Raw genomic sequence first — 23,325 nt, 5'->3', positions numbered from 1 at the left:
ACTTCAGGTTGAGATAAATAGAGCACTATATTCCTGGCCTATGCTGCAGTTTTGTCAATCACACACAGTATCCACTACTAAAGTCTTTTGGTTTTGACACAATGAAGGCTAATGAAGATGTTTTTAATATCCATACTTCCTTCATGGCAGGCGGATCGAGTTTATCTTAGCTCTCCAAACATAATTGCAGTGCTAGATCATGAGAAGAAGCGAACATTTGTTATAAGGAAGGAAGGTCTCCCTGATGTTGGTAAGCTCTAAGTAGCAAATTTTTTCCACAAACAAAATACAAACGTAGATAAGGTTTCGAGTTGTAGAAAATATAAAATCAGTCCTTTTCATCTTAACTTTTATGGTGTGTTTAGCTGTGTGGAATCCATGGGAAAAGAAATCAAAATCCATGGTAGATTTTGGTGATGAAGAGTACAAACAGATGCTTTGTGTTGACGGGGCGGTGATAGAGAAACCGGTGAGCTTGAAGCCGGGAGAGGAATGGACCGGTCGGCTGCAGCTATCAGTTGTGCCATCAAGTTTTTGCAGTGAGCGTCTTGGTCTTGACAGAAGTGGTCTTTGAGGAATTGTACAAAATGGGTCTGAGTTAATGCTGCTACTACATCCAGCAATGTAGCAGCATCTAGTTGTAGAAATAGTGCTGTTCAGTAGGAGTGTCAGGTTTTATGTTGTTATGATCTTAGGCTAGAAATAGTGCTTTATAGAGGCCTATGTTTTTTGTGAGAATGGCTTTCAAGTGTTACCAGGTCATTAGTCAGTTGGTTCCTTCTGTTCTGCTATGGATGCTCCTTCTTTAAGCATTAGATTTGTTGAGTTGGTGCCGAGTTTATTCTCTCCATGGATTTGATGATATGTTCCACGGCATGGATAATTTAGCTTTGGTGTTCCAATTTGCTTATATTGGATGGTTACGGCTATGATCTGCCTCTCATGACAGAGATAAAACGAGTGATTAGTGGACAATGTGATCATGCATCTTTTTTTGGCATTTTCCATTTTACAGTGATACGTCCATAATTCAATAACCTTCACATAAATTTTGTATACTATCACTGTTTTTATTTCATGGTTAGTTGGCTGAATTATGCTATAAATGGCTTTTAAAGTAATCTAGAAGTCAATATTTTTATTATAAATGATGTTTACAATTGAATGACATTGTCAAGAATTCTGATGTTGACTGTGATGTAATTGAATTCATGTCTGTATTCAATAAAGTGGGTCAAAAGTGGTGCGTCAAAAAGCAATAGCACTTCTCCTGCTTTGTACAAATGGGACCGATGGGCTGTGCATTAAAAGGTTGAAGTTGCTGAGATTCGAGACATTGCGGTTGGTTATTCAAACTATGAATCGGTATTTACTTTTTTCCAACTGAGCTTCATATGTTCATCTGCACTTATAATTATCTTAATTTTTTCATCATTTACCAGTGGTTTCTTTTAAGAGGTAAAATTTTTTTGTTCAATTATATTCTCGTTATATCACTCTTCAGTCATAATTCTCATAACTTCAAACTTATTTTTATAAATAGTTAGTATTATAATATATTTTTTAATGAAGTCTGGTATTAGTTGAAAACAAACTCAACCACCAAAATACTTTCCTTTACCATAGAAATAATCCTAAAATTCTCTTGATCATTAACTTTCAGGTTAACTTTTTCTGTGAAATTTTTTTCCCAGAAAAATTAACATTTTTCCATACAATATTATTACTTCAAATACTTTTTTTTCTTCTAAATCTGTATTAGTGATGTTTCAAACTTACTGTATTCAACTCTACCAAAAAACTTCAGTATTCCACTCTAGCATACGTATTTAAAAGAAATAAAAAAATGTTAACTTAATTAAACTACTTTATATTTACCAGGATTTAGAAATTACTATAAATTATTTACTTTTTATATTTACATAATTAATCAGTTTAACTCGCTATATCAAGACTTTAACTGCAATACAAACATTTAACACCAAAGCTGTCTTTATCAAACTGTATCGTACCCAAAAAGGAAATTTAGGAAACTAACCATTGAAATTAGTTAGCAATTAAATTGTCAATACTGATGTCATTGCTTTTTCTGAGGATGCAATCACCATGTACACACACTCAACCAACCCACTGATTATTTTGATTCTAACTTCAATCATTAATTCTTCATTCGTTGAAGTGTCAGATCATTAGTTCCATTCTACACGTCTTATTTTGGGGGATTGGTGGAAATTCAGAAAGTGGTCCCAAAATAAATCATAATTTTGCTACCTTTTATTCATAGTGATAAGGTGACAGAAATGAGAAACGAATTCTACAACAATTTTCCGTTTTATTCAGCACCGTATGCTAAAAACAAAATTGTTCCACGTAAATACAAGAGAATTCTCCTCCATAACCAAAAAAAAGCACAAATGCTGAAAGAACGGACCTACAAATCTGGAAAACCGTGACCACAGGTAATAATAATCATAGCATCATTTCTGCTATAAAAACTATACACCTCGTCGATACTCCAATTGCTTTGTGTTCTCCAGCAAAATCTGCCAGCCAACAAAGAAACAGGATTTAAGCAGTGAAATTAATGTAAAACTTGTTTGGACTCCTCTTAGTATAATCACAAAAGTGTCAGCAGGTTCTTACTTCTCGAATGTAGTTTGCTATTGCTTTGCAGCCTTCGATTGCCAGTTGCATAACATTTTCCAAAATGTCAATTGGTAGTTTAGAATCCATCTATAGACAGTAACAACAGAAATTAGTGCAAATAAAATTAAACTAGGAGCTTTTCCATTCTAAACTACGGAATATGGCAGGGAGTGAACGAATGAAATAAGCTGGATGAGAAAAGAAAAGCATTGCATGCTTTTCATAATAATGATAGTAGTAAATTTCTGATTAAAACTTTGAAGGTTCACAATCTCAACCAGCCTTTACATAGTGGCACGTGTTCGAAACAAATTTAACTCCATAATATCAATCTAAGAATGGGAGCAATAAACTGACTGATAAACTGTCATTGGAAAAAATCTATGCCAGCCCCACCAAATGAAGTTACCCTCCCTCTCTGTTTTGTGGACCATACATGAATTTCATCCTATAATAAGGTGGCGGAAAGAATATATCAACTATATTTCTTCAGTCAAAATTTAAAGTATCAACAAAAGATCTGCAACTAAAAAAGTAAAAGATGCTGAACTGGAATTCCAAATAAAGAGTTACCAAGTATGATACTAGTGAAAATTAAGTTACACTTGATCAAACATTAACTCAGACTAAAAAGAAGATTTGTCATGACATAACTCCATCAAAGGGTACAACAGCAAATCACTCTATCAGGAACCTTCGTAAGAAGTATCTGTTGATTAAAAAACAACTGATATTTGAAAAAAGATTCATGTGTACAGCAAACTATTAAGTTGTTAAATCTGAGGCGAGCTTAGATAAGCTTCTTTTGGGGATTTCCGAACATGCACCTATTCCCTCGAGTAATCAAGGGTTAAAACTCTACTGTTCTCTCCAAAATCTCTAATAACAAGAATAGTTTTTGAAGGAAGAGGAATTACAGCTTCAACACCACCAGACTCTTTACTACGTGAGTACCAATGACTGAGAGAGCAATAAAAAGTTTTCCTTTCTGTTGAACTAATTTACCTGGTTGACTACACAATAGATACAGAGAAAATAACAAGACATGAATTAACCTGAAGCAGTGTTACTTTATCCAACTTTGGCAGAATTCCTAGGGTTACATCAGGACCTCCAGCACTGTCTTCTACATAGTTCAAATCTGTACACATTCAGAAACCTTTAATAATTAGGGCAGCCCGTGCATCAGAAGTAGACAGAAACAAAACAGACATACCACACTTGTATTTAGCCAGTTCAAATTTAGAGTAAAAACAGATATATACCAAGCAGACTTGTGCTGTTAAGGTATCTGGCACTGCAGGATGTTACAAGATCACGCATAGGGATCCCAGCATCGGCAAGGGCCAAAGTTGCAGCATTTATACAAGCAGATCTAGTTCCTATAAAAGACATGTCAACATCACCCAAAATTAATGTACATATTAAATGAGTAAAGAGAGAAAATAAAATGGCAATGACAGAAGAGAATCACAAGATCCCATTATCAAGTCTTAGTTACCTCCATCTGCTTGGAGAACTTGGACATATATATCTATCTGCAAATTTAATAAGTAAAACATTAGGGAGGACTAGGGGAAAGCAAAGCACATGACAAAATAAGTTCTTAATGTGTAATAAAACCTGAGATCGAGGCAATAGATGTGTCAATATAGATGCTTCCATGGTTTGCCGAATAACCAGGGAAATTTCAGTTGATCTCCTGTAGAATGAGAACTTCAAATCACGTAGTAAAAAATAAGAAGTGATCCTATTATCGTTCTGTAAGAGAATACAATGAGAACCATATTAAAACTATGAAGGAAAAGCAAAACAGGATAACATTTATATCTGCAAACATTGATGGTTAAGCCATTCAAAACTATTCAGTGAGTTTTGGCCAAAGATTACTCAAAAAAGTCAAAGCTTGCAAAAAAGATTAAAAATGAGAAAAGGCAGTAAAAGGGTGCATGGGGTTAAGCTTTTCATTGTTTTATGATACATAACCCATTGCTGAGCCTGTAGTCAGCTATATCAAAGGCATGGAGCAGCCAGCCCCAAAAACACTACAATACGTTAGTGGATAGCAAGATAGTTGTTACATAGAAAATTATGAATGCAAGATTAAAAAAAAATTATACTGTATCACATGAACAAATGCAATATATATATATATATATATATATATATATATATATATTACTAATTAATAATATATATATTACTAATTAATAATCAAAATTTATACTCTAAAAGTCTAAACATGCATTACCACCATTGCTATTAAATTCTTACCTCAGTAAAAAGATCAAAAAGTCCAATTTACAAATTACAAGGCACTCTTAAGATAGATTCTACTAATGCAACATTCACTATCATCCTAGTAGTCTATGCTCCAATACCATTTTGATAAGTATAAAACTACGAATATATAAAAAATAAGTGAAAGGTCAAAAAGAATAGGAAGTTAAACAAAAGCAAGTAAATGAGCAAAACCTGTCACCCTTTGATTTCCTCATGCGATCTCCAGTGCTAAAATTATCCATGCTGTACTCACACCGAACCTATAGACATACATTGCACATAAGCAACAATTAAGTTTTTGTTACAATTCATATAAATACAGACAACATAACTTAGAAAAAAAAAACTACCAGAGCATGGTTGGTTATTTGGCTTCTATTTTGCACCTGAAATGCAGAGAAGTTACTAAAGAAAAACAGCAAATCATCTAAAGCTCAACTACAACATCAAAGTTTTTTAAATGTCTAAACCAACTAACACTGAAAAAGGATAGTTAACAATCCTTAAATTACATAGACAAATTTTCATTAGCAAGGTAAATAATTAAACAGTACCTCTCTAGGGCCATAGACGGCAGCAATAACTTTTGTATTACCCATCTCAAACATAGCAGAACTGTTTTCAAAATAAAAAAACTTTATGGTCAAATGCTTCAAATGATATCACAACTTAATTTTCTAAAAAGCTAAAATTCATTTACCCATCTGCTTTGGATACAGCACCAATTTCTGCACGAATTTGTCGCATCTACAATATACCATAAAGAGAGGAGAAAAAGTTAAAGGCAAAAGATCAGTAGAGAAAGAAATATAAAATCATAGATTTAGATCCTCTGCAGTGAAGGAATAACACTTTAGAGGATAAACTGCAGTAATAGTCATTGAGATTTTAATAACTTCATAGTTTCTTATACATGTACATATATTTTATCACACTCTTAAATACTAAATTTTTAATAAATAGTAATAACTTCACCTTATCCTCTAAAGTGCATCTCCTCATTTTAAATAGTCGAATCCCAAAATCATGTCCAAATCACAGCTGTTAAATAGGACTGAATTCCATAGGCCAGACCTTAAAATGCTGCTTTCAATTAGCTCATTTTGTCATAGGACCAAGTTCATATATCTCACTAAAAAAGGTTGGTTAGACATCCTTAGGGTTAGAACCCTCCATTTTCTTACTTTTATCATTTGGCAAACTACAACATTTGTAGCTTTTAAGTGATAGGTTTTAATGTTTATCAGAACTAAGGTTATTGACTGCTTCTAATCTGTTTATATGTTTTTTTGCAGTTCAAAATGTGCCCTTACACATTTCCATTACCCATGGCATGGCTCATCTATGTATAACCCATATGCAGAACTATCTGCAGATCTTATATATACTAATTAACATAAAGCTTCAGTAATTCATGACTATGTAAGAATTCATGTAGGATATTATTATTTATTAATACTCCGCATTTCATACGCTTCATGAGTATTCTTGAAAGATCTAAAGGAACCTTTTTTGGAATGAATATTAAGTGAAGAAAAAAGGAGGAAAAAAAAAAGCCCAAGAAAAAAATAATAGCTGTACCTCCATGGGTCTGCGACCATCCAGTCGAAGTCCTTCTGGGCTGACGTATTCCATCCTCAGGTCAATCTATGGCAGAGACAAAAAGGAGACAAAGATGAGACATAAGCAGCTGGATTTTGTTTTATTTTGCTTTATATTCTTGGCTTCCAAAAAAAAATGATATTTTCTACTAAAGTTATTGAAACAAAATGGTGAGATTTTGCAGAATCTGAGCCATTTAAAAGTTTGTGTTGGCTCAAGTAGTTTGTGGGTCATGCAGTGAGATGAGTGAGAGGGCAGTTCGAATTAATAACACTGCTCAATTGAAAACATACCGAACAAACTCCAGTTGCTCTGTAAAGATTAGGATGAAAACAAGGTTACAAAAAATCAAGCAATCTGAACTTTGAATGAATATCATATAGACAACAACAAACATTTACCCAATAAGTGGGGCACTAGGTAAATAATATACCAGAAATAAATATTAGAAATCAGCAAACAACAAAATAACAACGCATTTGAAGAAAATAAATCTGGTCGTGTCCCTACCCTTTTAAACATTTAAGTTTGCTCTTAATCTTACTGCAAGCAAAGAAAAAGAGGAAAGTACACCACGGACAGAAAGATATTGTAAAGGGGTGGTTCTCGAAGCAAATTCAATCTGCATACTGTTATTATTTTTATTTTATTCTAGCACTCCCCGAATTTCAACAAATTTCTAAAGGAGAATGAGCAGGCTTTTAGTTTAATAGTTACAGAAGAAAGATTTGGGTCAATTATATATGAGAAGGACAGTGTTCCCTTCCCACTTAATAAACTAATAACACAGAGCAATGATTTTAGTGACTCGGTTATGCTATAGATCAATTTTATGGTTGAGTGGTATGCAAGTTCAAGGTGCAGGATTTTTAAGAAGAGCTTTTGTGAGATCGATACAAAGGGCAAGGAAGGGTTATAAGTTTGATTGAGAGAACGATATAGTATAGGAGTAATTGGTTATCAAGATGTTCAATGTTTGAAGCTTATACAAAGCTGTCGTAAACTCCATTTTTCTTGGTTGTAAATGTTGAATTGATTAAATTAGAAAAGCATAGCAACTTTTACGAGTTTAACAGAAAATAGGGATTGGGTGGTGAGTGGTGACACTGCAAGGCACTACACATGACAACGCAAACATTGAAAGGGTTTGAACTTTGATGACCAGAGAGAGAGAAAAGGAAAAGTACCTGACTGACGGCGAGATTTGACGGTGGCTGTTACGCTCTGTGTGGCGACGGCGAGAACGGAAGTTGGTCCGCGCACTGCAAACGAGCCTAGTCTAGGCAAGGTTCCGCTGTTCGGTGTTTAAATAGGTCACTAAATAGGTTTAATAGGTCACTTGTTTAAACCTGTTCGGATAGCAATGTTGAGCGTTCGGCCTTGAGTAGTATTCTTAGGTTCCAAGCGTTGCGCGTTCGTCCAAGTATTGAATTTAGTACTGGTGTTCGATGGTTTAGCGTTCGGCCTGATAGTGTAGGATTTGATAACGTTCGTCCAACAGCGTTCGGCCTGTTGATTGATAACGAACGTACGTCCAAATAGTGTTCGGCCTAGTGGTTGGAAGGTAGTGTTCGTTCAGTAACGTTCGTCCACTGTGCTCGGTGAACAGTGCTCGTCCAAATAGTATTCTGCAAATGTTTGATTTTAAATTCATTTTCTCTTGAATTGAATTACGTGCAAGGTTTGGAAAATATATACTGTGAAGTGATTTATGTGAATGTATGAGGTGTGTTGGATTTACTGTGATAAAATGGATATCTAGTGATTCGGGAGTAACAATATGATTCATGGACGTAATTCCATGATCCTCATGAGAGGATACATGGTGGTGGACGTAATTCCATGATCCTCAAGGAGAGGATACATGGTGGTGATTTAGGGTGTACAGAATGATTTCATGGTAGCTCAGTCTTGGGGGTTTTCCTGACGCTCCAATGGTCTTTCATTCTCAAGTAGAGAGGATTGATCCATGTGGTGAGGAGTAGCAGGAGGTCCTAGTCTTGGAGGCTTCCAGTATGCTCCAGGGCATGGAACGGACTAACCTCGTAAGGGTGGTAGGGTGGAACCCATTGGCAATGGCTTTGCAAAGCAGTAGAGGCCACCACGAGTGCATAACCCGCCATAGCTCGGTAATCATTCTGGTCCGGACGAGTCGGTCTATAAAGTAACAAGTCGGGGTTTAATGTAACAAGTCTTGTGATGTTAGTTTACCATGTATTTGTGACTTTTGCATATCATGTTGGATTGTATAACATGCTTTTTATATCTAGCTCACCCTTGCATTGTTTGTGTTGTGTGCTGTTTGGGTATGTTTCTTTGGCGATGATCATTGTAACATCCCAATTATATAATAACCAATATTATATAATAACATTCAAATATAGAGAACAGTCAGAATATGACGTGTAATTTAATTGTTAAATTACAATCATCCAAATAAAATGAGCGAAAATTTAAACTTGAACAGTTGAAAGGATTGATCACTACAAGTGTTCAATCAGGAAATTTCTAGGAAGACTACTCTGCAACATCAGCAACCTCTAGCTCTTGATCCAAAGGACTCTCCTCGACAGCATCTGCTCCCATCCAAGTGGATGATCATCGCCAAAGAAAGATATCCAAATTGGCACACAACACAAACAATGCAAGGGTGAGCTAGATATAAAAAGCATGTTATACATACAGCACAGTTAATTCATGCAATCATTCATAGATTCATATAAAAGAACAATTAAAGCATACTCATTGATCCATATTTCACATACTTCCATGACATGTAAACATTCACCCAAACATGGTAAACTGACATCACAAGACTTGTTACTTTATACCCCGACTTGTTCCTTTATAGACCGACTCGTCCGGACTAGAATGATTACCGAGCTATGGCGGGTCTTGCACTCGTGGTGGCTTTATGAAACTTGGGCACTCCCGCCCTGGCACTACCGCCTTGTGAAACTTTAGGCACTACCGCCTGGTGGAACTTTAGGCACTACCGCCTGATGGAACTTTGGGCACTCCCGCCCGGCCACAATCACGAGGTTAATCCGTTATCACTCACCTTGGATCATATGGAAGCATCCAAGACTAGGACCTCCTGCTACTCCTCACCACATGTTCAATCCTCTCTACATGAGAAGAAAGACCATTGGAGATTCAGGATGACCCCCAAAACTGAGCTACCATGTAATCATTCTATACAACCCCAAAACACCACCATGTATCCTCTCCTTGAGGATCATGGAATTACGTCCATGAATCATACTGTTACTTTGAACCTTAACCCAAGCCATGAATAACCATATACTACCATATTATCACAACAAATCCAACATATCTCATACATTCACATATTTTCACATATTTCACGTTACAGCATATATTCCAAACATTGGTACACATAATTCAATCCAAGAGCAAAGGAACTTAGAACCCATTACCATTTGCAGACCATTGGATGGACGAACACTATTCCACCGAGCGTTATAAGCCGAACGCAACTATGCCAATTGGACGAACGCTAACAAAAACTGACCGAACGCTAACACCGAACGCCTGAACACAATTAGGCCGAACGCTAAAAACGAACGTCATATTGGATTCAACACTATTTGGCCGAACGCTATGAGATCAACAGGCCGAACGCTCACAAACCAAGGACGAACGCTCACAAAACCAAGGACGAACGCTAACAAAACCAAGGACGAACGCTCACAAAACTATCTTGGACGAACGCTCACAAAACTATCTTGGACGAACGCTGCTTATGGAGAACTCTATCTGAACATAACGTCATCAAAACCGAACGTTCGTTATGAACGATCACTAACTTAAAATAATTATTATCCAGATCGAACGCTCGCTTCCTGAACTACCAAGATAAGAACGAACGTCTAAAATTACTTATTCACCAAAACGAACGAACGCCATTTACAAGTAAATGGCCGAACACCATTTGACCGAACGTCACCAAATAAACTGGACGAACGTTATCTCCAAATATCAGGCCGAACGTTCAAAATCTGACTTAAACCAATACCTATCGTTCAACATCAGGACGGACATCATTTGAAGGACGAACGCCTATGATCACTATTTCAACACAGCGGACGTTTTAAGATTCAAGCCTGATTATACCGAATTAAGCCGAACGCTACAGTTACCAATTTACCAACGAACGCTCAAGATTGAAACCTATGCATAACAATTTAACAACGAACGCTCAAAGCCCATTGTACGAACGTTCTAAAATCACTTTACTCAATAAAGACCGAATGCGAAAATAATCAAGGCCGAACGCTATACTTACAACCTATGGACGTTCGTCTTGAGACCAAGGCCGAACGTTCAAGAACGTCCCACTAAAATACTAAGTTTAGGACGAACGCTCACGACCACCGAACAATTTGGACGAACGTCCAATTTCACTTGGACGAACGTTCAGCAACGTTAGCTATTTTGGACGAACGTCCAATTTGAAATCAAATTGGACGAACGGCGTTTCTTCAGAATTTCTGCAAGTTTTCCAGAAAACCCAGAAACCAAGAACAACCTCAAATTTTCATCCCCTTCTTCCCATATTTGCATCATACAAAGCATATAAAATCAATCAAACAAAAGATCTAGCTCCCCTTACCTCTTGAAGACTTTCTTTGTAAAATTTGTGATCCATCTTCCTCCAGACGTGCAGATCAAGATCTCTTTGCATCCTCCACAATTCTTCACTTCCTCTCCCAGATCTTACTGCAAGGACTCCATTCTCACCAGATGCCCATCCCAGCTCCTCCTCTCAGCCCTTCCGAAGTTGGTACAGCTTCCCATGGTGTTCTTTGGACGGCTGGAAATGGAGGAAGGAAGGCTTCCTTCCTCTGGCTGCTTTCTCGCTCCCTCTCCCATGCCAAAATGAAGACACCCACTTTTCTCAGCTTCCTCCCTGCCCCTTCAATAATGCAGCCCAATAAATGAAAAAGTGGTGCCCACCATGTCCCCACCATTCCCAAAATTTACGGGTCTTACAATCATCCACTTGGATGGGAGCAGATGGCGAGGAGAATACTTTGGAAGCAGCTCTTGATGAAGACGACAGTGCTGCAGCCTAGATTAGCTAGTCTTATTTCATAATTCTTAATGTTTGGAATAACTCGTGTGTATTTTAAATTTTAAATTCTCTGTGATTTTCATGGAGAAATTCTAAATACTCTTGTTGTCAATTCCACACTATTCTAAGGATGACTGTAATCCTTAAATTACTCTTGACTGCTTTCTTATATTATGTATGATGACGTCTTTATTATATATGCATGATGTATATTTTTGGGACGTTAGATTAATGGTATCAGAGCAGTTCCTTCCTTAGAAACCTGTAGGTTGTGAGTGTGCTTCGTTTGTGATTGCGTACTCTAACCTCGTATAGGAAGTTGTATTAGTTTGAGTCAAGCTAATGGTCTTTCTCTCTGTGTGGACAGAAGATGGCACCTACATCTCCTCATCGTTCTCCTCCGCGAGTCGATCAACTTGACTCTAATCAGATGCTGAATGCGGTACTCCAAACGTTGCAACAGCAGAATGCTGCGTTGGTTCAACAGAATACCTTTGCATTACAAAATCTTGAAGCCGCAAGGATATCGGCAGAGAACGCAAGAGTGTCTTCCGAGAACACTCAGAGGGAGTTCATGGAAATGATGACTAATGCTAGGACTCCTCCAAGTGTTTCTTCTGTTGTTATTCCTGCGCAAGAGTGGAGCTTGGAGAGCTTTCTGCAACATCGCCCAGCAAGATTTACTGGCAAGTGCAACCCTGATGAAGTTGATCACTGGTTCGGGGACATGGAGAGGATATTCGAAGCCAAGGGATGTCCTGATGAGAAGAAGCTAGCCTACACCCAATACTTGCTGACAGGTGAAGCTGGACATTGGTGGAACAGTGTGAAGACGATCTTGGAGAGGAACGGGACTGCTATCACTTGGGAGTTGTTCAGAACTAAATTCTACACTGAATACTTCCCAGACAGTGTCAGGTTTGCTAAGGAGATAGAGTTTCTTGAGTTGGCTCAGGGCAACAAATCAGTATCGGAGTATGCAGATAGTTTTAAACACCTGCTTCGCTTCTACACCATGTCAATAAATGAAGAATGGCAGTGTCGCAAGTTTGAGAATGGCTTGAGAAAGGATATAAAGTTACTAGTGAAGGGATTGCGCATTAGAGAATTCTCTGCTTTGGTAGAGATGGCCCATGATATGGAAAAGACTAAGGGAGAACCAGAAGGGCCTCAGAAACAACAGAGCCAACCACTTAAGGTTGGTGGACCTGCGATATCCCGGGGAGGCTCCATTTCTAGAAGGACCCCTTTCTCTAGACCTTCTTCCTCCGGATCCAGGGGTTCTTCCTCTCGGTCATCGGGGCAATCCAGTTTTGCCAGTTCCGTTAGATGCTTCAGGTGTGGTGGACCACACTTCCAGAATTCCTGCCCTCAGTTAGAAGGGTATAGGAGGTGTAATATCTGCCGGCAAGAAGGACACTATGCCAGAGACTGTCCTACTACTAGGAGGGTAGGACCACAGCCACGCCAGGCTGGCAGATCTATTCAGAGGGGTGGGCACAGACCTCAAGCAGCAGGGAGAGTCTATGCGTTGACCGGAACTGAGGCAGCCAGCGCAGGTAATTTAATTGTCAGCAGTTGTTTGTTATTTGGAGCTTCGTGTGTGACGTTGTTTGATTCGGGGGCGACACATTCTTTTGTGTCTAAAGCTTGTGTGGAGAGGCTTGGTTTAGTTGTCAGAGAGCTTCCGTGTGATCTGGTGGTGTCTACACCAGTAGCTGGGTTAGTCAGGACATCTAATGTGTGCTCCAGGTGTCCTATTGAGGTAGAGGGTCGCAGGTTCAGAGTGAACCTTATTTGCTTACCTCTGCAGGAGTTAGAGGTAATTTTGGGAATGGATTGGTTAGCAGCCAATCGTATTCTTTTAGATTGCGGTGGTAAGAAGCTAATATTTCCCGAAGAAGATGAAGACATGTCATTATCGCTCGGTGTATTGAGGAAGGACATCTTCGAGGGTGCCAGCTGTTTCCTAATCATGTTCCATAAGGACGGGACTCCTAGTTTAAATTCTTCAGCGCTTGTGAACCAGAGTGTAGACCTTCTGGTTGTGAATGATTTCATGGATGTTTTCCCTGAAGAAGTTCCTGGTTTACCTCCTCCGCGAGAAGTAGAGTTCTCTATTGATCTGGTCTCAGGAGCAGGACCAGTATCCATAGCCCCTTATCGGATGGCTCCAGCTGAGCTGGTTGAGTTGAAGAAGCAGATTGAAGAGTTATTAGAGAAAAAGTTTATCCAGCCGAGTGCTTCGCCGTGGGGTGCGCCAGTATTACTAGTAAAGAAGAAGGATGGTAGCTCGAGGTTGTGCGTTGACTATCGACAGCTGAATAAGTTTATGATCAAGAACAAGTATCCCTTGCCAAGGATTGATGATCTGATGGATCAATTACACGGGGCTACGGTATTCTCCAAGATTGATTTGAGGTCGGGTTACCATCAAATTTTGGTGAAAGACGATGATGTGCAGAAGACAGCATTCAGATCCAGGTATGGCCACTATGAGTATGTGGTTATGCCTTTTGGTGTGACTAATGCTCCAGCCATATTCATGGACTATATGAATCGAATTTTCAGACCCTTCTTGGACAAGTTTGTGGTGGTGTTTATAGATGACATACTTGTTGTCAACACCCAATTTCGTCCGGATGGACTAATAGGTTTGCTGTATTTTATTTTCATCATGAGTGTAAAATAAAAAATAAAAAAAATGAAAAATAATGAATAATAAAATAAAACAAAATAATAAAATAAAAAAAAAGAACAGAGCGTTCGGCCTTTTGCTGTGCGACTGAGCCGTTCGTCCTCTTCTCTGAGCGACCGTTCGTCTTCTACTCTGCACAACCGTTCGTCCGCTACTCTGAGAGACCATTCGTCCTCCACCATGCGTAACCGTTCGTTGTTGACAATATCAAGACGCTCGTCCTTTACTGGTCTCACGTGTCCACACTTTCAGCCTCACGGACGTTCGACCTCAATTGCGTTCGGCCGCTCGGCCTCGAACCATTCGACCCCAAAGACGTTCGGTCGCTCATCCTAAATTGTTCAGCTATTCGGTCTGTGGTTGAACGTTCGGTCTATTTGTTAGTGAACGTTCGGTCATGTTTACTTGCTATTGGACGTTCGGTCTTAATGTGGTTGAACGTTCGGTCTTGATGTTGTAGAACGTTCGGTTTTAAAGTGTTTATTGTTGAACGTTCGTGAACGTTCGGTCCTGTTTTAGCGTTCGCCCAAACAGTAATAATTTTTTTACATGGTCGTTCGTCATTCTATCGTTCGTCCTTACCCCATTTTCCTCTTCTACCGCTCGTCCAGGTCACTCCGCCGTATACCGTTCGTCCTGAACGCTCGTCCTGACCGATCGTCCTGATCACTCTCTCGTGTCTCCCCTCCGGCCCCAGTAATGATTCCCACAATCTGCCAACGGTCCACTTCTACCTTCTCCCACTTCACCAACCATCCAATTATGCTTCCAACTATTCCACCAACCCAATAATTTCTGCATCCTCCAATCGCAGCTACCGACACTCCTCATCCTCCAATCATAGCTACCGACACTCTCATCTCTTACTGTGCTGAAGCCTACATAATTCACACGAGGAAAGGGAGGGGGAAGAGGGCCGAGGGGCATTGGCTCCCTCTGAGCCCCTCACCCGTTACCATCTCCATCTTCATCTCATTCTTCATCCTCACAGCCATCACAACACCTCATCACCACAGCCTTGGGGGGCACTGGCTCCTCTCAGCCGTAACCACAGCAAACCATTTCCTTTTCACTCCCAACTCCACGGCCAAACACCAAACCAGGATTCACCACACATACTCCTATCCCATTCACTCCACAGAATCATCTCCGCATCACACAACACTCAATCCTCCTCCATTCTCTGTCAACAGGGCCAACACCCATCATCATTTTATCCAGACCTCACGGCCACCACACAATCTTCAATCACCATCCTTCCACCCAACTTCCACTTCATCTCCCCAACATCAAAACTTGAAAATTCAATTCTCCACCCCTCACAATACTCACTTGCATTCACTGGAAATCATCAAGAACCACTCGGACAAACCCACCACCGAAAGCATCACCATTTTGTCTACATTGTAACTGTGAAACCCTAAATAATTAGTAGTCATAATTCCCTGTCACATCAAATTAATACACACCACATCCATACTTATCCCATTTAAAACCACTCCCAACTCTGATTCATCTCTGCTGTGCACTGAAAAATGCACCACGTCACACGCGCAGGGTTTTAAAACGCACCAAACTGTGCATGCACACACGCCACTTGTCACGTTGGAAGCTTCCAATTCAGAGTTTGGTGTGCAGGTGTCAGCTCGGGAGACGTTCGTTCAAACGAACGTGAGTTAAATAAAAACTAGATTTTCGAAAACACTTCCTCTCACCTGCACCACTCATCTTCTACCTCTGAACTTAACTCTTCATCTTCTCCAACCTCTCTCTAGAAACCTTAAAACTTCTCTCTACTGTTACTCATTCATCTCTTCTCCGTTTAACATTCAGCACCGTAGGAACGTTCGTCCAGCTGTTATCTTCCTTTTGGACCGAACAGAATTGGAATCCAAGCTGGTAAGTTCCCTTCTCTAGTAGTTGTCCATTAGGGTTTCATGCGAGACCATATTCTCGGTTCATGCATGGACTATATCTGAGCCATCTCTGATTTTGATGTTTAGATCAAGTGAGAGTGTTAGTGAAACTGAGGGTAGAACACCGTAAGAGACGAACCCAACTTTTGCATTAGGGCGTACACTGCTATCCAGGTAAGGGAAGCTTATATGTTTAATTTATACCTGCATGTGGTATGATCTGAATTGCATGTGTGAAAAGTATGATGGTTGAGCTGTTATGATTGTTCACTGATATCGGATATGATTTCTGGGTTGTTGAACTGCATGTTGGTTTGATACGTATGAATGATGGATGAATATTATAATGTATGAGTTATTAATATGTTGATTGTTGAACGTGAATAAATTTGGAAGTGAAAGTTATAAAGTTCATAAATTTGAGAATCATCTGAAGTATAAAGTATAAGTTAAAATGTTGAAATCTGGAAAATTTGTTAAGGTTGAGAAATCTGCACTTAAATCATGCCCTTTGATAAATGACGCTCGTCACTGTACGGTCTTAGACCGTTCGGTTTTTCTTAAAATAACTTAGAATGGAATTCTTTCATTTGGAAAGAACTCTGCTCGAGAACGAGCGTCCCCATTTGAATATCTGAGCGTTCGGTTCAGCTCAGCGATATATAATACTTTAAACTTTAAAGATACGTAACGTTCGGTCTTATACCGAACGTTCGTTCTAAATAGCGTTCGGTCTTATACCGAACGTTCGTTCTAAATAGCGCTCGGTCTTATACCGAAGCGTTCGTCCCAAATAGCGCTCGGTCTTATACCGAAGCGTTCGTCCTAAATAGCGCTCGGTTTTATACCAAGCGTTCGTCCTGATTGGTGCTCGGTCATTTACCTAGCGTTCGCTTTAATGAAGTGTTCGGTCTTAGATTGAACGCTCGTCCTTATCTTTAATTCCTTACCGAACGTAAATAGCGTTCGTTCAAACATTTAGTAAAATGAGTATTGGTGCGTTCGGTCATTGACTGGCAGCCAGTTCTTTTCGAATAAAAGGTTCCCTATGTAGTTAAGTATTCTCCTTGACGTCTCTTCATCCAAGTTGAGTTAGTCTGACCTCTTGGTACTTAAAATATTCTGGAGTTGGTTTTATTATTCTGGAGTCTGTCTCATTTTAATAGGTTCTTTTAAATCTGGCTCTTAACGTTCGTCCTCTTCCTTCAGAAATTTGAACGTTCGTCTTTATCAGAGAGTGGAACATAGAATGAAAATATTATAAACATGAAATGTTAAGATGTTCGAACACTGTATTAACTGGTTATACGATTGTGGAATTTGAACGAGCGTTCCAAGGAGGAACGTCTCAGATATGTTAAATGTTAAATTTGGTAAAGTATGAACATGGATAAGTTAAGACTCGCTGTCCATCCTGATGTTCCGTGATGCTCATCTTCATGTAGAGGAGGGTAGTCATGTGTGGGAACGGCAGGAGGTCCTTAGTCCATAAGTTAACATGGGCGACGTAAGAACGGACTAACCTCGAGTGGCAGCTGTGAGATTAGATCAGTTACTACACCACTCGGGTGCAAGGACGCTTGTAACTACATGGTTCATACAGTCCGGACGGTCTGTCTTATATATATATATATATATATATATATATATATTTCTATGTTGTTCATTGTTAAGTTATATGTTGAATGTGTGAATGGGAATGTTAAATGTATGTGTTAATTGTATGAAGGTTTAATGTCTCCGTAGGTCCCTATTTTGGTCATGAATTTCAAATAGGTCCTCGTCATTTTCGGCGTATCAATTGAGTCCTTGTTTTTGTAAAATTGAATCAATTACAGGCCTGCCGTTAATTTGGACAAACGCCCGTTACGGTATTGGTTAGGTGGCATGGTTGAGTGCAGACGTGGCATTTAAAACGGTTATTGTATAAAATAATTGGTATGCACGTGTGTTTATTCAGTTTTGGGTAAGGGTAAAGTAGGAAATTTGAAAAAATTATAAGGGCAACTGAGATTGGGCAACTGAGATTGGGGAAAGAATTAAACCTTTTTATTATTAGGGTTCGCGTGAGAGGCCAAAAATCGCGATCGTAAGTTCGAGACTGAAGCGGCAGAGTGCATGCAGTGGGCGGTGTCTGTGGGTCCTTTTGTTGTTGGAAGCAAGAAGCTGAAGCACGTGGTCAGTGGAGGTAAGTGTTTCTGCTTTATTGTATTCGTTTTGATTCAATCGAAACTACAATCACTTGTGGTGGTCCCCCATTGCTGTATGGTTTGGTCTCTGGTTTTGATTGCATTTTGGTGGTCCCCCATGTATGTTTAAAGTTATTTGACTTTGTCTGAGTGCGTATGTTTAAAGTTATTTGATCTCTGTGCCTGTTTTAATATATATTTTTTTTGTCGTGATATGTTTTCATAATAGGTCTGTAGATATATTTATTGTGTGTTGTGCGTAATGGAGGACGCTATTGTGTGTGTGTTCCACCATGGAGGAAAGTTCATTAATGATAGTACCCTAAAGTATGAAGGGGAGACAACAACTTTGTCCTTTAACCCTGACACGTGGAGTTTTTTTGTGATTGTCAGTGTAGTGAAAAGTTTAGGATATGAGAATTTTAAAGATTTATGGTACTGTTTAGGAGGGGGTTTAGTGTTGGAAAATAGGTTGGAACAATTGATTGATGACAGAGGTGCCATGCATATTGAGGATGAAGTGCTTTGGTGCAAAAGGAGAATGCCCATGGACCATATACTTTGGTTATATGGAGGCTGTAAAATCATGGCAGCTGAGAACTAAAAAAGACATTCATACATGCAGCAGGGAGTTCAACCTGAAGTTAGTTGACGCCAAGTGGTTGAGCAAAAAGTTGGTGAAAACAGTTCAGGAAAATCCTAAGATGAAGGGTGTTGATATTCGTGAAAAAGTTCAAAGGAAGTGGAACATAGGTATATCAAGGTCTATGGCTTATAGAGCCAAAGCTATTGCTTCTAATGAAATTGATGGGTCCTTTAATGAACAATATAAGAGGATATATGATTATGCGCATGAGTTGTTGGAAAGAAATCCAGGATCTACAGTTAAGGTCCATGTTGAGAATAATGAGGGTGTGTTAATTTTCAAGAGATTTTACTGTTGTCTGAAGGCATGCAAAGACAGTTTTGTCTGCTGTAGGCCAATAATTGGATTGGATGGAGCCTTTTTGAAAGGGAAGTATGGTGGTGAGCTGTTGACGGCTGTTGGGAGGGATGGAAATGATCAAATGTTGCCCATTGCATATGCGGTGGTAGAAGTCGAAAACAAAGATTCATGGATGTGGTTTTTGGAACTTTTAATTGATGATCTTGGTGGTGGAGAAGTGTGTTCTTCAATTACTTTTGTCTCGGACCAACAAAAGGTAATAATCATATTTAAATTGCTTCTTTCGTATATTGGTTCATTAATTTGATATGGTGATAAATCATTTACGTTAACACCACAGGGTCTACTACCAGCCATACAACAGTTACTCCCAGGTGTTGACCAGAGATTTTGTGTCAGACACTTATATTCAAACTTTAGGAAAAAGTTTCCTGGTAAAAATCTGAAACAGCTGATGTGGAGGGCAGCTACTGCCACTCATCCACAAAACTGGGAAAGGGAGATGAGAAACATTAAAGATATAAATGAAGACGCATTCAAGCATTTGATTGCCATCCCTCCAAGGTTGACAATTTGTATTAATTATTTTTGCCCTTTGTATATTATTTTATGTTTGTCCATATTAGTTGCAGTTTTAACATGTGTATATATCATCTGTTGTAGATATTGGTCAAGGTCCAGATTCAGTCCAACACCAAAATGTGACACATTGGTCAACAATATCAGTGAGGCTTTCAACAGTGTCTTGGTTCACACCAGGACTAAACCAATCATAACAATGCTGGAAGAAATTAGGGTATACATAATGCAAAGATGGGCAAAAAACAGGGATAAGATACAATCATTTTCAGGACCAATTTGTCCAAAGATCCAGGCCAGATTTACAAAGGAATCCCAAGCAACCAAGAATTGGATACCTAGGTAACTTTCTTCATAACTTCATAAATGTTTATTCATTCCTTGGTAAACTTTATGTCATACACTTAAATGTGTTGTTTAAATTTTTTATTTCTTTATAGCTGGTCAGCACACAAACTGTTTGAAGTAAGACACGTCTCCCAAAGTGGAGAAAAATTTGTTGTAAACATAGACGAGTTCTCATGCTCGTGCAGGAGATGGAGCATCACAGGAATTCCATGTTGTCACTCCCTTGCCGCAATGAAGTTTCTTAATATTGATGGCCAGCAGTTCATTCCGGCTTGCTTTCTAAAGTCCACATATGAAGAAACCTATGCATCAATCGTATATCCCATCAACGGCAACAACATGTGGGACCTAACACCACATCCGGATGTCATGCCTCCTAGGAAAAAGGTTATGCCTGGAAGACCTAAAAGGAAAAGAAGACTGGAGCAGTGGGAGATCAGAAAGGATGATTCACGAGTGAGCAAGGGTGGTTTGCGGAAGAGATGCGGGATATGTAGGGAGGTTGGGCACAACAGGAGTCGTTGCCCGAAAGCAACCCAAGAACCAATCATGCCATCATCGCAATTATCTGAAGTGTGTATGAATGATGAGCAAGCTGAACTATAGATGTCTGTATAAATGACAACGATGCCAAGTTTAAGGAACTTTGGTTATGTAATAGTCTAAGGAACAAGGTTGATTGTTTTACTGCTTTGTAATTTTGCTGAACTATAGATGTGTGTATGGTTTTGGATGTATTACAATGATGCCAACTATGTATGGTTTTGGATGTATTACACTGTTTTGGATGTATTACAATGAGCAGGAACTACTTTGTCAATGTTTTGGTTATATTACGATTTCCTTCTTGGACGGACGTCTTATATACAACGATAGGGGACGACCAGACCGAACGCTCTGCAGCACGGAGGTTGTTGGAAGAGCGATGCACGAGGGTGGACGACCAGACCGAACGGTCTTCAACACGGACGTAGTTGGACGAGCGCTACACACGGGAGGACGACCACACCGAACGCTCTTCAGCACGGACGTAGTTGGACGAGCGCTAGACAAGGGAGGACGACCACACCGAACGGTCTTCAGCACGCACGTAGTTGGACGACCGCTAGACAAGGGAGGACGACCACACCGAAAGGTCTTGACCACGGACGTAGGTGGACGAGCGGTACACGAGGGAGGACGACTAAACCGAACGCTAGGGAACAGGGACGTAGTTTGACGAGCGATACACACGGTAGAAAAAACGCTCAGTGGACGCACGTCCGGCCAAGACGCGCAGTGGACGCTCGTCCAGCGAAGACGCGCAGTTGACGCTCGTCCAGCGAAGACGCGCAGTTGACGCTCGTCCAGCGAGGACCCGCATTGGACGCTCGTCAAGATAGGACCCGCAGTGGACGCTCGTCAAGATAGGACCCGCATTGGACGCTCGTCAATACTATCTCAGCAATGTAACAATCAAATTGTGGTCTGATCAGGATAACAATGCTGTAATTTAGCATTTCATCAATCAAACTGCTTATTCTATAAATATGATTTACCATTATAACAATTGTTTAATTTAGCAGTAATTTTGTACACAGTATATGGACTGAATTTATAACAACTCTTCCATTTCATTCATTTCATTCATTTCATTACAACAGACAAAACCTACAACAAAGTTACAAGGAATCATCCTTTCGTCATCAACATTGAAACTAAAACTATCTGTATTACACATAAAACAGACACCAACAACATCACCACCTTCATCAACTTTTCAACAATGAAAACTGATTTTTGTAAATTCAGTATCATTTTCCTAGTACTATCCATGTCTTCACTCTTCACTAGTGTTTCTTTCTTTCCTTCACTGTTGAACAAACTTCCCCTTTCGTCACCACCAATATCATTGCACCATTCGAAGAAGTTGCAACCACTTTCTTCACCACCATTCTGTAAAGACAGCATTCAACTTCATTAGGGAGTACCACCTTCTTCTCACAAACAGTACCAGAACTTGATTAGGTTGAGTTGAATCTAACATACCTTATACTTGGAGCATCCCCAAAATTGCTTGCCCCGATTCTTCGTAGTTTTGGCAGTTCTCACCACACAACTTTGACCACAGTAGCAGATCGGTGAAGGCGTACCATTTTCCTTCCGCCTGGCACTGCAACTCGATGAACACCAAGAGTGCTCCTTCGACATTCTCTTCGAACAACTAGTACTACACCCAGCTGCGTCGCAAAACTACAACTTCGACCTCGTACTTCGAATCGAACAAAGAACGCGCACCCTCCCACTTCGAATCGAACAAAGAACGCGCTCCCTCCAACTTCGAATCGAACAAAGAACGCGCACCCTCCCACTTCGAATCCAACAAAGAACGCGCACCCTCCCACTTCCAATCGAACAAAGATACACCTGATTTTTGGATCCAACTTAGGATCCCATTTTTGGCCTCTCACGCGAACCCTAATATTAAAAACCCTCAATTTCTTCCCCCAATCTCATGTGCATTCGTCAATTAAAACCTGTTGGCCTTGAATTTTTTCAAATTTCCTAGTATGCCCTTACCCAAAACTGAATAAACACACGTGCATACCAATTATTTAATACAAAAACCGTTTTAAATGCCACGTCGGATTAGTTACTGCACTCAACCATGCCACCTAACCAATACCGTAACGGGCGTTTGTCCAAGTTAACGGCAGGCCTGTAATTGATTCAATTTTACAAAAACAAGGACTCAATTGATACGCCGAAAATGACGAGGACCTATTTGAAATTCATGACCAAAATAGGGACCTACGGAGACATTAAACCTTGTATGAATTAAATATTATAAGCTTACCCTTGCGTTTTCCTTGTGTTGTCTCCTATCTATGTACGTTCGTCCTGTCTTGCAATGATCATCCGTGTGGATGTGAGCAGAAGGCGAGGCTACCCTGGAGGACGTTATTGAGGAAGAGAACTTGGTTGAAATGGAAGTGAAAGCGGAGCAGTAGGACGTCCGTCTTTCATTTTGATTAGAGCGA

At 39.6% G+C, this 23,325-nt stretch overlaps 3 protein-coding genes and 1 long non-coding RNA gene across 4 annotated transcripts; 3 read left to right on the top strand and 1 right to left on the bottom strand.

The window, feature by feature from the left end:
• Window positions 1-8: 8 nt before the first annotated feature.
• On the top strand, window positions 9-1,020 carry LOC148202307 (uncharacterized). Its single transcript, XR_015785296.1, has 2 exons — window positions 9-250; window positions 366-1,020. It is a non-coding gene; the product is annotated as an uncharacterized LOC148202307 (long non-coding RNA).
• A 1,475-nt stretch (window positions 1,021-2,495) lies between these two features.
• LOC148202306 (exosome complex component RRP41 homolog) lies at window positions 2,496-8,174 on the bottom strand. Its single transcript, XM_088108261.1, has 12 exons — window positions 7,719-8,174; window positions 6,511-6,576; window positions 5,630-5,676; window positions 5,484-5,544; window positions 5,280-5,315; window positions 5,122-5,189; window positions 4,270-4,348; window positions 4,148-4,184; window positions 3,912-4,028; window positions 3,702-3,787; window positions 2,644-2,733; window positions 2,496-2,543 (listed from the first exon to the last, which is right to left on the bottom strand). The coding sequence occupies exons 2-12, from the start codon at window positions 6,562-6,564 to the stop codon at window positions 2,496-2,498; spliced, it is 723 nt and encodes a 240-aa protein (XP_087964387.1). The 5' UTR covers window positions 6,565-6,576; window positions 7,719-8,174.
• A 3,825-nt stretch (window positions 8,175-11,999) lies between these two features.
• LOC148202305 (uncharacterized) lies at window positions 12,000-16,373 on the top strand. Its single transcript, XM_088109586.1, has 2 exons — window positions 12,000-14,113; window positions 16,331-16,373. The coding sequence occupies exons 1-2, from the start codon at window positions 12,000-12,002 to the stop codon at window positions 16,371-16,373; spliced, it is 2,157 nt and encodes a 718-aa protein (XP_087965712.1).
• Window positions 16,374-19,001: 2,628 nt separating this feature from the next.
• Window positions 19,002-20,911, top strand: LOC148202304 (uncharacterized). The gene is made up of 4 exons (XM_088108401.1): window positions 19,002-19,634; window positions 19,719-19,942; window positions 20,042-20,299; window positions 20,398-20,911. Exons 1-4 carry the CDS (start codon window positions 19,002-19,004, stop codon window positions 20,909-20,911), a joined length of 1,629 nt encoding a protein of 542 aa, XP_087964527.1.
• The last annotated feature ends 2,414 nt before the right edge of the window (window positions 20,912-23,325 follow it).

This window comes from Vigna umbellata, chromosome 3 (genome assembly GCF_029865625.1).
Source record: "Vigna umbellata cultivar VRB3 chromosome 3, Vumbellata_1.0, whole genome shotgun sequence".
Lineage (NCBI taxonomy): Eukaryota > Viridiplantae > Streptophyta > Magnoliopsida > Fabales > Fabaceae > Vigna > Vigna umbellata.
Note: the sequence above shows the minus strand (reverse complement) of the source record. Positions and strands in the feature narration are given on the sequence as shown.

Excerpts from the sequence above, each read along its gene's own strand:
- LOC148202305 (XM_088109586.1), top strand. The coding sequence starts at position 12,000 with ATGGCACCTACATCTCCTCATCGTTCTCCTCCGCGAGTCGATCAACTT. Across the intron at positions 14,114-16,330 it reads AAGACAGCATTCAGATCCAG|ATCAAGTGAGAGTGTTAGTG; the intron begins GTATGGCCACTA and ends TTTGATGTTTAG.
- LOC148202304 (XM_088108401.1), top strand. The coding sequence starts at position 19,002 with ATGGAGGCTGTAAAATCATGGCAGCTGAGAACTAAAAAAGACATTCAT. Across the intron at positions 19,635-19,718 it reads TTGTCTCGGACCAACAAAAG|GGTCTACTACCAGCCATACA; the intron begins GTAATAATCATA and ends TTAACACCACAG. Across the intron at positions 20,300-20,397 it reads ACCAAGAATTGGATACCTAG|CTGGTCAGCACACAAACTGT; the intron begins GTAACTTTCTTC and ends ATTTCTTTATAG.
- LOC148202306 (XM_088108261.1), bottom strand. The coding sequence starts at position 6,564 with ATGGAATACGTCAGCCCAGAAGGACTTCGACTGGATGGTCGCAGACCC. Across the intron at positions 5,677-6,510 it reads ATGGTCGCAGACCCATGGAG|ATGCGACAAATTCGTGCAGA; the intron begins GTACAGCTATTA and ends GGTATATTGTAG. Across the intron at positions 2,734-3,701 it reads ATAAAGTAACACTGCTTCAG|ATGGATTCTAAACTACCAAT; the intron begins GTTAATTCATGT and ends TACTGTCTATAG.